Below are 11,741 nucleotides of genomic sequence, written 5' to 3' on the forward strand. Positions count from 1 at the left end.
AACCTTGAGAGGAGCTCCTCCCATTGAACCCCCTTATTCCATACGGAGGAAGTCAGAGATGTTAAGGGCTATGGCTGAGGTCAGAAGTCAAGAGGTTGATGGGAGCAGGTGAGGTCTCCACGACCTGGATGAAACACAGGGGTGTGTCCCTACTCTGGATCCAGGAGCTGGAGATGACGCTGGGCTAAGGAGAAAATGTCTCACCTCAAGGCTCTCCTCTTGGTAAACCAACCTGCACCCCTCCCCACGGGCTATCCATCCCATCACCCTGGCCTCCAGGAGCCCACCCTGCTCTTCCACGTCAGGTATGTTCTCCATCTAGAGTGAAAGGCCGGTCTCTATCTCTCACTCTGACATGAAGCAGGAAAGCACCCTCTGGTCTCCAAAGGGCTGGGGACAGATGACCTGAGTCAAAGCCCTCGTGAGCCATGGATTGGCAATCTTCATCCCGGTAGACAGGAGCTTCGTGCTGAGCCCAGGCATGGGCTGCCCTGTGGGCTAATTACCAAAAGTGTTCCTCCCAGTCTGACAGCTTTTTATCCCAGCCCCCGGGGGAGCAGATTCCTGATTCTAATATGGAAGCTAAAGGCACACATAAATTCATGTTAGCAAAATTGGCTTTATTTGGTTGAAAAGTGTCTCTGTGTAAAGTGAAGAACGCCTACAGATCGGTTTGGGGAGGGGAGAAGTGCCAAGGGCCTGAGGGAGGCAGGTTCACGGCCCCACAGGTCAGAGGACAGATGGGAGAGTTTCTTTCATCCCAGCCTCCCATTCCTTCACTGGCAAGGGGTAGAGGGGTGTAGAAATGGTGGATGCTCAGGCAGAGGGGTCAGCTTGGGGTGAAACCATGGACCTGTTTTACCTCCAACCCTGAACAAAACTCAAGGCTGGTCTGTGCTAGACGTGTTGAGGCTGGGGTGGAGGCTGGGGTGGAGGTGGTCCTCAGATCAGGAGGTCGGGAGCTAGGTGCGGGCCAGGGTCAGAGATCCGGAGGTTGGAGGTTGCTCTCTGAGGTCAAGGAGCTGAGATGGGAGTGCTCCTCAGGGTCAGAGGTCAGAGGGTGAGAAGACTGTTCTCTGGAGTCTGAGGTCAGGATTTGGGAGCTGCCCTCAGCCTGCACCACTCCCCAGGCCCCCAGACTCTCTGAGTAGAGCTCCTGGTTCTGCTCTTTCCACCGTCGGAACTTCTCTCCCGTCAGCTCGGGGTCGCCTAGCACTTCCTCCAGGGCCTGCAGTTCTTGCAGCTTTGCCTATGAAGACAGCAGGGGCTAAGGGGCCATGATCACCAGGGAGGGTGGCTGCGCCTGTGCCCCGAGCTGAGTACTTAAAACCCAGCACCTGGCCTAGTCTAGTCCGGATCTTCAAATCGGGAGCCTAGAACTTGGTCCAGTACAACGCTGAGCCCAGAGCTGTGGGCCAGGAATCAGAGCCAAAAGCCTAGAGTCCAGCCCTTTGCCACGCCCAGCGCCTCCCAGCTGACCTTGAGGGTGCTCTGTAGTGTCCTCACACGGTGCACTCGCTCATTGAGCTGGGGGTCTCGGTTGCGCCGCATGAAAGAGCTCCGCCATTGTTCATGAGTGAAGGGCTGTGGCTGGCCCAGGAGGGACAGACCACCCTGTCTCAGTCCTCGTACCATTCCTTCCAATGACCCTTCACTGTTATCTGTGGGAGGGGGAGCAGGATGAGGGTGTGCCCAACCCAGCCCTCCGTCTCAGCTCCCAACCCCAGCACGGCACCTGCTGGAAGGCCAAAGGAGGTCTGCAGGCTGCCCTGTGTCGGTAAGGCGGCAGGTGATGTGTCTCCTTGGAGTGGACCCACAGCTTGGGCAGGGCTGGGCTGTAGGCAGGGTGGAGCAGAGACGAAGGTGTCAGTCTGAGAGCTACATCCTGCTACTCACCCCCTCCCCCAGGCCCCTACTCACCAAAGATGAGAGGGACCCAACCTCATCGTCAGGGTCTTCTGCTTCCGTCTCACTGTAGCAGTCTGGGGTGGACAGGAGAGGTGGGGAACCCACTAAGCTTCACAGGGGTTTTGGAGGCCGGGAAGCAGGTTTAGGCATTTGAGTTCCCAGCCCCTCTCCCAGGAAAGGCAAAGGATCAGGTGAGGCCTGGTGAGACCCATCCCTGTGAGATACTTACCTTCTTCTCGGGGCAGGGAGGCCCGGCCTGGAGACTGGTACTTGGAAATGCAGGTTATGAGATGGCGCACCCACCTGCAGAGGGGCAAATGCATTCAGGGAAGTGTCATTTACTGTGTACCAAGGGCCTTTCCCCCAAAGCAAAAGCATCTTCTGATTCAATCCTCAGAGCAACTCTGAGAGGTAGGAACTCTTACTAGCCATTTTATAGATGACGAAACTGAGACAGAGGTGTGCCTGGATCAAGCACCATCAGAGAGCAGCTGAGATTTGAATCCAGGCTCCCAAGACTCATGTGGGAGGTTGGGTGTTAGTGGGGGTGGCACTCACATGCTCAGATCTGTCAGGGTATCAGCAGCAAAGATGAAGGGTTTGTACACATCATGAGTGAGCTGGAACACACTGTCAGGGAGCAGAGGGGCTACACTCAGCCTGGGTGTGCCCATCTGGAACCCAGAGAGGCTGCACTGGCAATCTCGGCCCCTGTGGCTCCACCCCCACCCCCACTGTTACCTTTTACCTTCCTTTCTCTCCCCGCCACCCTGCCCCATCACGCCCAGGACTTAACTATTTTTTCTTCTGGTCATGCCCACTTTCCAGACTGTAGTTGGAGACATTGATGAGGCCCTCAGCCTTCTCATCCTGGGGGGACCACAGTGAGGATCAGCATGAAGCCCCAATACCCTCGAGGTTCAGACCCCCGAGGCTACCTCCTGGGCTCTCTAACCACAGACCTCTGTGTCAGGAGCTCAGGGCAGGAATCTGGGGTGGGGGCAAGGGGTGTGACCAAGGGGCGCCTTTGAGCCAAGAAACAGAGGAGCCTTCTCCTGCATTTTTCTGACCAACCCCCAGCCACTGATGTCTCAGGGAGTCTTCACCGCTCCTCAGGCTGGACTGGCCTCCTCTGTGGGCTCCTACCCATCCCCTAGGCTTCTCCCTCGCCACAGCATGTATTCCCTGTACTGACCTTGATTCTCCCTCCCCCACCAGCATGGAGTAGCAAGAACTGCCCAAGTCCTCCCTGTGTCTGTGGTGCCCAGCCCAGAGCTGAGCACACAGTAGGCACCTGAATGTGTGTTCAATGAGGAAACAATTGAAGAAACAGCCTACCACTAGCATGGACAGCATAGAAGAGGAAGGAAAGATGCTTTTACACACATAGGAGCCCATTTCTCTCTGAAGAGTGTCCCCATTTTAGGGACAGGAGCACTGGGGCACATGAGGATTTGTGGCCCACCTGGGTGACCACAGATGGGAGTAGATGGTGGAGTAGGAGCAACAACTGTGGCCCGGAGGCGACTCAGGTGTGTGCGGGGTCTCACCTGGGGCTGGCGGTACCAGTAGAGTATGTGTCTCTTGAGCACGAACCAGCAGCGGCGCCAGCGAGGGCCCATGAAGCCACTGGGCACCTTGCGCAGCAGGAGCCAGCCGTCACAGTCGGGCAGGCCCAGCTCCCGGCATGACACCCGCCGGCGGCTCAGCCGCGTCGCCACGCCTGCAGCAGCACAGCACGGGCGTTCAGTGTGGGGCTGTCAAGACACCTGGGCCCCCAAACCTGCTCCCTTGCCCACCACAAGCATCCCCAGATATTTCTGTGCTTGGAACCTTACACCTGTTTGGCTCGGAGGAATGACTCCCTGTTTTAGAGGTGAGGAAATCAAAGACCAGAGGACAAGCTGTTAGCTTGAAGTCACAGAGCTCACGACAGGCCGGGGCTGGGAACACAGGTACGTCTGACCCAAGAAACAGAGTTCTTTCCAGAAGAGGCTGTGTGTGAAGTGTGTGTGGTGGGGGGTGGTCTTGTCCAGCACTATAAAGACCTCTAAGAGCTCCTCATGTCAGGGGACCCCGCCCCAGCCGGGTGCATCTCATACCTTTTGATTTCTTCCGACCAGGGTCAGGACTCTGAAAGGACCACAGTGGGTTAGAGCTGGGTCTGGGTCCAGAGCCACGCCCCTCCTTGCCGAGCCCTCAGCTTACCTTGTTTTCTGGGGGCCCATGAGTCTCTGCTACCCCTGCTGGGACTGTGGCTGGGGGTGCAGGGGCGTTGAGCAGGGGCTCAGGGTGAAGAGAGGCAGAGTCTGTCAGGGAAGGGGAAAAGAGGGGGGTCCGTGAGCCAAGCCCCAGACCTGGCAGTAGGGTGGGGGTGTCAGAGTCCAGGGCTCAGAGCCAGGTTCCCCACGTGTCCTTGCTGGGCCATCTACTTGTGGGACTTTGAAACTACCTATTGAGGCAGGGCTGGGCCCAGGACTTGGGTTTGAAGCCAGGTTGAAGTCAAAGACGTCTTTGGATGGAGCCCTGGGGAGAGGAGAGCATGGGGATATGAGATGAACTCGAGGCTCCCCTACCAAGACGCACCTGGGGCAGAGCCTCTTACCTGGGGGACAGTGGGCCCAGAGCCGGCGATGGGACCCTCAGCTGTGGGGAGCCTAGGGTCCGAGGAGGACTCTGGGGAACAACCAGAAACAGGGTGATGGAGCTGGCAACAGGAATCTGAGAGCAGGCCACAGGCCAGGTTGGGCGGCAGGTACCTGTGGGGGTGTCTCCGGCACTGGGACCTTCTTCAGCACCAAGCTGACCCTGGCTGGCTCTCGGAACAGCTCCCTCAACACATTCTTATGGGGCCAGCCCACCTGGGGGAGAGGACAGGAACACTGGGCTGGACGAAGCTGCGCAGGAGGCTCTGAAGCAACCCAATGGTCCTCCCCCTTGGAGCACTCTCTCATCCTCCTGCTCTGCCTCATGGCCTCCTCCTCCAGGAAGCCTCCATGATCCCCTTCACCTTGGCTCTGCTGAGGCCGCTCTGGCCTGTATGAGCTGGCTCACATCATGTAAGGCACCTCCCACAACCCTCGTTTTCCCTAGAGTCCCTCCCCACCCACCAGCCCTGGGTCTTACTCAGTAATCCCTTCATTCCCACCAGGTCTCTCTCCTCCTCACTCACCACCACCTGCTCGTTGATCTGGACAATCTCATCTCCAGGCAGGATCTGCGGCCGGATGTTGGAGGGGACCTGGTATGGAAGGTGGGGCTCAGAGGGTGCACCCTCCTGGGTCTGCAGCTGGCTTGGCTGGCAGATAAAAGGGTCTTGTGGGGGGGCAGCTGAAAAGGGTGTGGGGCACTCACCTGGGTACCCACTCGGGACACGAAGTGCAGGCAGTTGCCGGTGGTGTGGATTTCCAGGCCCTGGGAAGGTAGAGGTTATAGTCACTCTGGGTGTGGGGACAGAAGGGCTAGTGGGCAGGGCCCCAGCTGGGTAATAAAATTCTTGGGAGAGCAGAACTGGGGAAAGAGCTGGCCCCAAGCTGGCACTGCCCAACTTGCTGTGTGACTTTGGGCTTGTCACTCCTCTGTGGGCCTCTGCCTCGTCCTCCAGAAGGGTCAGCGGGAAGTTGGGGTGGCTGACTTCTAAGGTATGAGATTTTTAGCAGCTCTCCTACAGGGGTAAGCAGGAATGGCAGGGCAGGGCTGGGGCTCCGGTTTTCCCAACTGGAAATATTAAAGCAGAAAATTTCATGTCCTCTCCCCTAACCTTCCAGGTCTATGACTCAGGGCTAGAATGTGTCACCTGAGACCATACCAGCTGTTGCCCCCTCAGGACTGGGGAAAGTGCTGAATAACAGTGAGATCCCCGAAAGTCCTCTGTGCCTTTAACATCAGAACAAAAAAGGCCTTCTAGCCATAACAGTACAGAATTCTGTGGAATCCTAGGACAATGTTTCAGGGCCTAGGCCAAGCTGCCAAGAGGGGAGAGGGGAGAGGTGAGAGCTCACCGAAGGACTGTCCAGCTGTACCAGCTCTAGCACGGCCTTCTGCTCCAGCAGCTCCCTGGGGCTGCAGCTCAGGATGTTGTGGCAGATCCCAGCCACGTGGCTGCACTGGGGGGCGGGGAGCAGAATGTCCAGCCTGAGCCCTACCCACCACACCCCATCTCCACTCATCCCCCCCCCCCCCCCCCCNGTCTATTTCCCCCCCCCCCCCCCCCCCCCCCCCCCCGCACACTTACAATCCTCAGGACTTGGCCCTCCTTCTCAGCTGCTGGACAGTCCTGGAAGCAGTGAGAGCAGGGGCCTTCCCTAAGTGGGGGCACTGCCTTCTCCGGAGGGCAGGTTGGGCTCCCTGCAGCTCCTCCCTGCCTCTTGAACCCTGACCCCCTTCCCAGAAGTACATGACCTCAGAGCTCCGGCCCCAAGGTCTCCCCCGCGGTGGCACCATGCTCCCAGAAGTTGCCACACATGCCCTCTTCCCTCCCCCTCCTGAGAGTCAAAGTTTCAGGGGTGCCCCTGCCAGGTAGGAGGCCCCATGCTCCCATTGCCCCCTACCTGGTGTCTGGCTACCTCTCTTCCTGCTCTCTCCTCTTCCTACCCTCACACCCGATCTTGTGCTGATTCACAGGTTATAAAAAGCTCTCGCCTGACTTGGTCTCGATAGCCTGGGCCAAGCCTGGCCCCTGGTTATCCTACCTCCTGCAAGGCCTGGCCCAGCTTCCTGCACAAGTCCCCAATCTCTTGGCAGGTCGAGAAGTCATTTAAGTGGGAGAAGAGGTACCTGGTGGGAGGAAGGATGGAACAGTGGTTAGCAAACTGTGTTTAACAGTCAAGTCACAGAAGCACCCAGAACTGACTGCTCATCTGAGACGTAGGGATAATACCTACTCTGACGGGTTCTGGTTTAGAGTAAGAGATGATTGATACCACTCAAGAGCTTTGACAGGGCTTGTTGGTCAACCACCTAATAGTGCAAGGCTCTGTTTAGGCACCGGGGAAACAGAAGGTAAACACATAATTCCATCAACAATGAGTTAACTTCAACTGCTCTGAAGTGTAGGAAGCTCTGACAGTATAAAACAGGGAAGGCTTCCCCGAGGAGGTGATACTGTGCTGGGACCTGTGGACAAGCAGCAACCAGTGAAGGGGAGGAGAAGCCCTCTGTGCGCCGTCGTCAACGTGACTGCTGTGATTACAGGCTGGGGGGCGGGTGGGAACTCAGGCATCCCTGTGCCCCTGTACAGGTCAACTGACCTCTGCCCTGTTCTACCATATCTGAGCAAGAGCCAAGCTGTTTTTTTTCCCCCACGCCTTGAGGAGGCCAAGGATGAGAAGGGTCCCCTCACCAGTCACCCCAATCTGTGCACTAGGAGGAGCCTGGGGTACCTGTTGAGCCAGAAGAGGAGGGCACGGGCCTCACGCACCAGATCCACAGCCGCACTGAGGACATCAGTGGGGGGCTCATGACAGTCCTCCAAGCGGCCTTTTACTAAGCTCTGGAAGACACGGGTCCCCTCCAGCAGTCCCTCTGTCAGGCTCTGCAGGTTCTCTGTCTGTAGACCAGAGCTCTGTGCCAGAGAGGAAACAGGTCACCTCCTTGGCGAGTGGCCAGCCCTCCAGACAGCCCCAGGTAGGTGGGAACTGCAGCCAGTGTGGCCACCATTCACTCACCAGTGCCTGGAGTTGTTCCACCCCTTCCAGGATGAGCTCCTGGTGGCCCAGAGGCCACACGGTCAGAGCCTCAAGACTGCGGGGGCAGAGCTGAAGCAGGTACTTGCCAGGCAGCTGCCAGTCCTCAAAGCAATAGTCCTGCAGGGAATCATCGAGGCCTGGAGGGACAGCAGGTGTCACGAGTTTTCTGGCCACTTCTTCACTCCCATAAAGCCCTATTCCCTCCCATCTGTTCCTAATAACAACCCTGTGATCTAGGCTGTGTCCTGCCCATTTCCCAGATGAGGCTACTAAGTTGAGAGGTAGGATGGTTTAGGGCAGCAGCAGCCTCACTGGGGAGCCAGATACAAATACTAAGTTTTGTCCCCATCCCACACCTGCTAAATAACCAGGGGTAGGGCCCAGCAGTCCACAGTTTAGCAAATCCTCCAGATATTCTGATGCTCACTTGTCTCCTGAAATCAGGATGAAGAACATGGATGGGGCTTTGGAGTCAGGGTGACCTGAGTGCCAGCACTTGAGCAAGTAATTTTTTTTAAAATCCTTACCCAAGGATATATATTTATTGATTTTAGAGAGAGGAGAGGGGGTGAGAGAGGAACATTGATCAGTTGCTTCCCAGACGAGCTCCAGCCAGGAATTGAACCGTAACCTAGATACGTGCCCTGCCCGGGGATCAAACCCACGACTGTCGGCATTTCCTCATGTGTAAATGGTGATCATAAAAGCATCTACCTCCTAATCATGTGGAAATGACACGATACATGCCAAACACTTGGCCCATTTCTTGGTTTGTGGTTGACAGTAACAGCCACTGTATTATTATCACCAGGCTTTTTACCATGGTCTTTAAGGCCTGGTATGACAGGCTGCCCCCTGCCTCTTCAGCCTCATCATTCAACATAGCCCCTCAAACTCGACACTTCAGGTCCAGAGCACTAACTCCCGGTAGCTCCTGGAATGTTCATGTGTCTCCGGGTCCTTGCAGGTGCTGCCCCTTCTGCTTGGCCTGCCCATCCAGCTCCTTCACTCCCTTTTCATCTAACTCCCCCCGGGGAGCATTCCACAACCCCCCGGGGCTGCCCCCACTGCCCCCAGAAAGCCCTGTCATTGAGCACAGCCTGTCCCACTTTATCAAGAGCTCTTCAAGGACTGGGCCTTAAATAATCAGTCTTCTCTAACTGCAGCCCTCCCTGGCACAAGGTAGACCCTCAAAAATAAGAAAAATCTCTATCGAATGCTTACTATGAGTGGAGCAACATTTTAAGGGCTTTAAACATATTCAGATATTTGATCCTCACCAAATCTAGAAGCTAGAGACTGCTGTTATTCCCATTTTACAGATGAGAAAACAGATACAAATAAAGGTTAACAGTTTGCTCACTCTCTGAAGGAATTCCTGCCATTCCAAGCAAGTCAAACGCCTTCTCAGAGAAGCTGTGAGTGACGGACAGCTCTCCCTCATTCCCTGCGTGACGTTAGAGCCCTGGACAGGGGTCATAAATCTGGCACTCCAGGGCTATAGGCCCTTGAGCAACTTCTTCCCCATGTACAGTGAGTGTGCTGTGTTGTCCCCCACAGACCCTGACGCTGAGCTACAGCTGTGTACAGCTCAGACACCTGGCATGATTGTGTCACTATGCATTTGGTGATGCCTGAGTTGCCATTCTCACTTAATGGAGAGGAAAACTGAGACCTATGGTCACAGAAGTGGCGAGTGCAGGGGCTGGCCTAAAACCCAGTCTGGGAGTGTAAATTCGACCCTGAATCCCTTTATGAAGGCTGGTTACCCTGACCCTGACACCTGCCTCCTTCACTCCCCCTCCCCCTCTAGGAGAAACCACCTGACTCGCCTTCCCCTCCCACCCTCAGGTCAGAGGTCTTCACTTCTCAGAGTCTGTCCGGTGTCTGGGCCCCACCCCACCCATTGAGGCTCACTGAGCCTGGGGGGCATCTCCCTTGGAGGGCCCTGGGGCGGGAGGGGCTGTGCCAACCCTTTCATTTGGCTGGGGCTTCAGCTTCACACCCTAGGAGCACCGGTGGGGAGAAGGGAAAAGGGTAGGCCCTGTTCCAAAGCCTGCGCAAATCACTTCCTGACTCAATGCGTCAGTTTCCGCTTCTGAAAAATGGGTTTAATTAACAGCCCTCTACGCCCTGGGTAGAGGGAGGATGAACACATAATGGGTGTTAACATTCAGATTAACACTCAGAATAGTGGGTGTGGGCCGCGCTGGGACCGTCCCCCTCCTTTTCATTACACCCACCGCCTTCCCTTCGTCAGCCTGGCAGTCTCGGGATGCTCGAGGCAATGGAAGATCCGTTTGGGTTCCGCGGGCCTCCCGGGCTCATCTCTGCCTGGCAGAGTATCGCATACAGGGTAGCCGCTTATAAACACTTGTTCACACACTAACCAACTGACAGCCTTAGCAGGCCCTTTTTCCTTTACCTCTCCCGGTCCTAACGCTTCTCCAGACCAACTCTGCCCCGGCTCCACCCACCTCTTAGCCAGGCTGCCACCTTCCCGGGGGTCCAGGTCTCTACTGGTTCCATGGCAGAGTCCGCCGGATGGGATGGGCACTCGCTCCGTCCCGCGAGCGCAGGAATTTCCGCTCCCAGAGCCCAGGGCTGGGGAGGGGCCGGGCTGGGTACTGGGCGGAGCCACCAGCATACCTGGGCCCACGTGGCTGGCCAGGTGAGGCACTGAGTCAGCCATTGGCCCACCGCCTGCCCGCCTTGTACACTCCCTTCGGACAGCTCTGGGCTGCAGGGCTGCTGGATACGGGGGCGGTGCCGTTGGTGTTTGACTTATGTGACCTCAGAGCCGGCCTGGGGTATCGCCCCAAACTGGACTCGCAAGACCCGAGCTTGAAATAAGGGGCTGGAAAGTGAACAATGAGCGAAGCCGCAAAGCACGACTCTGTAGCTTGTTAGCTGCTGGACCGGGGGATAATTTACCCACCTTGCATCAGTTTTCCTGTCTGTAAAATGGGCTGCTGTGCAGAATCCCCAAATTAATAGCTCTACATCTTTTAGAGTAGGGGTCTTAGCCCCTAACTTTTTGTACCGAGAACCCTATTGGCAATCTGGTAAAATCTCTGGACCCTTACTCAGAATAATAATTTTAAAAGTGTAAAACAAAATGCTGAAGATTACATGGAGGACAATTAGTATAAAAATGTAAAATCCACAAATTTATAGTATGGTAATGTTTTTATTATCATTAAATAACAAGATTGGCAGGTTATCAAAGTTATATTTCCTTTTCTAACAACATCGGTGTGCTGTTGCTCAGCTTGAATAAGCACATTAAACTGAGAGGTAGTCGTTGACTTCCATCAAACAAACTGATCAGCAATCAACTAGAGACAGAATGCAAGGAAGTAACGGAGAAACCTGAGTTACCGATAGGAAAACAGGAGGACTCACCATTAAGTCACAGGCCCTCACAGAGGTGCCCAGTCTACGGCAGCTATGCTGCAGGAGTGTTTGAAACTAGTGCAGTTTAACGGGGGGTTAAAAAGTATCAGGACTTTGAAATAGTTATGAGCATAAACATTTTGAGGTACTTGCAATCATCACAATTTGATATGAAAATCTGTGGTTTCTATTGGAGACAAAGCCACAGATACTGCTACCACTTCAATCCATATGGAAGGAAATGGCAAATTTTGGTTTGAGCTTAGTGAAAAAAATATATATATATATATTCTACCCAAGTTTATGGGCCCCTGAATTGTGAAGCCCATGTTAAGAGTCTTCCTCTTGGCTCAGTGGATTGAGTGGCAGCCTGTGAACCAAAGGGTCGCTGGTTGGATTCGCAGTCAGAGCACATGCCTGGTTGCAGGCCAGGTCCCCCCTACTGGGGGCACACGAGAGGCAAACACACATTGATGTTTCTCTCCCTCTTTTCCTCCTTTCCCCTCTGTCTAAAAATAATAAACTTTTTTTAAAAAAAGTCTTCCTCTTAGACCATCTGAAACACACTAAATATTTGCAGTTTCATTATTAGCAGAGGCCAGCCCAGGCCAGGGGACTCCCAGGATTTGGAATCAGACAGAATCAGTACCATTTGCTCTAAGACTGAGCCCAAACTCTACCCTTCTCTGAACTTGTTTTTTCTTCTCTAAGGCGGGGCGGGGGCGGGGGCAGGGCGGGGGGGGGGGGGGG

The 11,741-nt window shown here is 55.2% G+C and overlaps 1 protein-coding gene across 3 annotated transcripts; it reads right to left on the reverse strand.

Annotated features, from left to right (window-relative positions):
- Positions 1-599: 599 nt before the first annotated feature.
- Positions 600-10,302, reverse strand: CNKSR1 (connector enhancer of kinase suppressor of Ras 1). Of its 3 annotated transcripts, none has more exons than XM_037032901.1 (21): positions 10,092-10,302; positions 7,575-7,732; positions 7,290-7,471; positions 6,600-6,684; positions 6,143-6,184; positions 5,910-6,014; positions 5,263-5,322; positions 5,081-5,149; positions 4,668-4,769; positions 4,514-4,584; positions 4,361-4,434; positions 4,117-4,217; positions 4,011-4,041; positions 3,459-3,631; positions 2,705-2,778; positions 2,467-2,538; positions 2,138-2,211; positions 1,921-1,982; positions 1,736-1,835; positions 1,480-1,661; positions 600-1,249 (listed from the first exon to the last, which is right to left on the reverse strand). In XM_037032901.1, the coding sequence occupies exons 1-21, from the start codon at positions 10,285-10,287 to the stop codon at positions 980-982; spliced, it is 2,283 nt and encodes a 760-aa protein (XP_036888796.1). In that variant the 5' UTR covers positions 10,288-10,302; the 3' UTR covers positions 600-979. The 3 variants fall into 3 exon arrangements, with proteins under 3 accessions (XP_036888796.1, XP_036888798.1, XP_036888797.1); XM_037032903.1 differs by having other exon boundaries at positions 10,073-10,195; XM_037032902.1 differs by lacking the exon at positions 5,081-5,149.
- Between the last annotated feature and the right edge of the window lie 1,439 nt (positions 10,303-11,741).

Source organism: Sturnira hondurensis, unplaced genomic scaffold, assembly GCF_014824575.4.
Source record: "Sturnira hondurensis isolate 20B ecotype Veracruz unplaced genomic scaffold, ASM1482457v3 Scaffold0021555, whole genome shotgun sequence".
Classification (NCBI taxonomy): Eukaryota; Metazoa; Chordata; class Mammalia; order Chiroptera; family Phyllostomidae; genus Sturnira; species Sturnira hondurensis.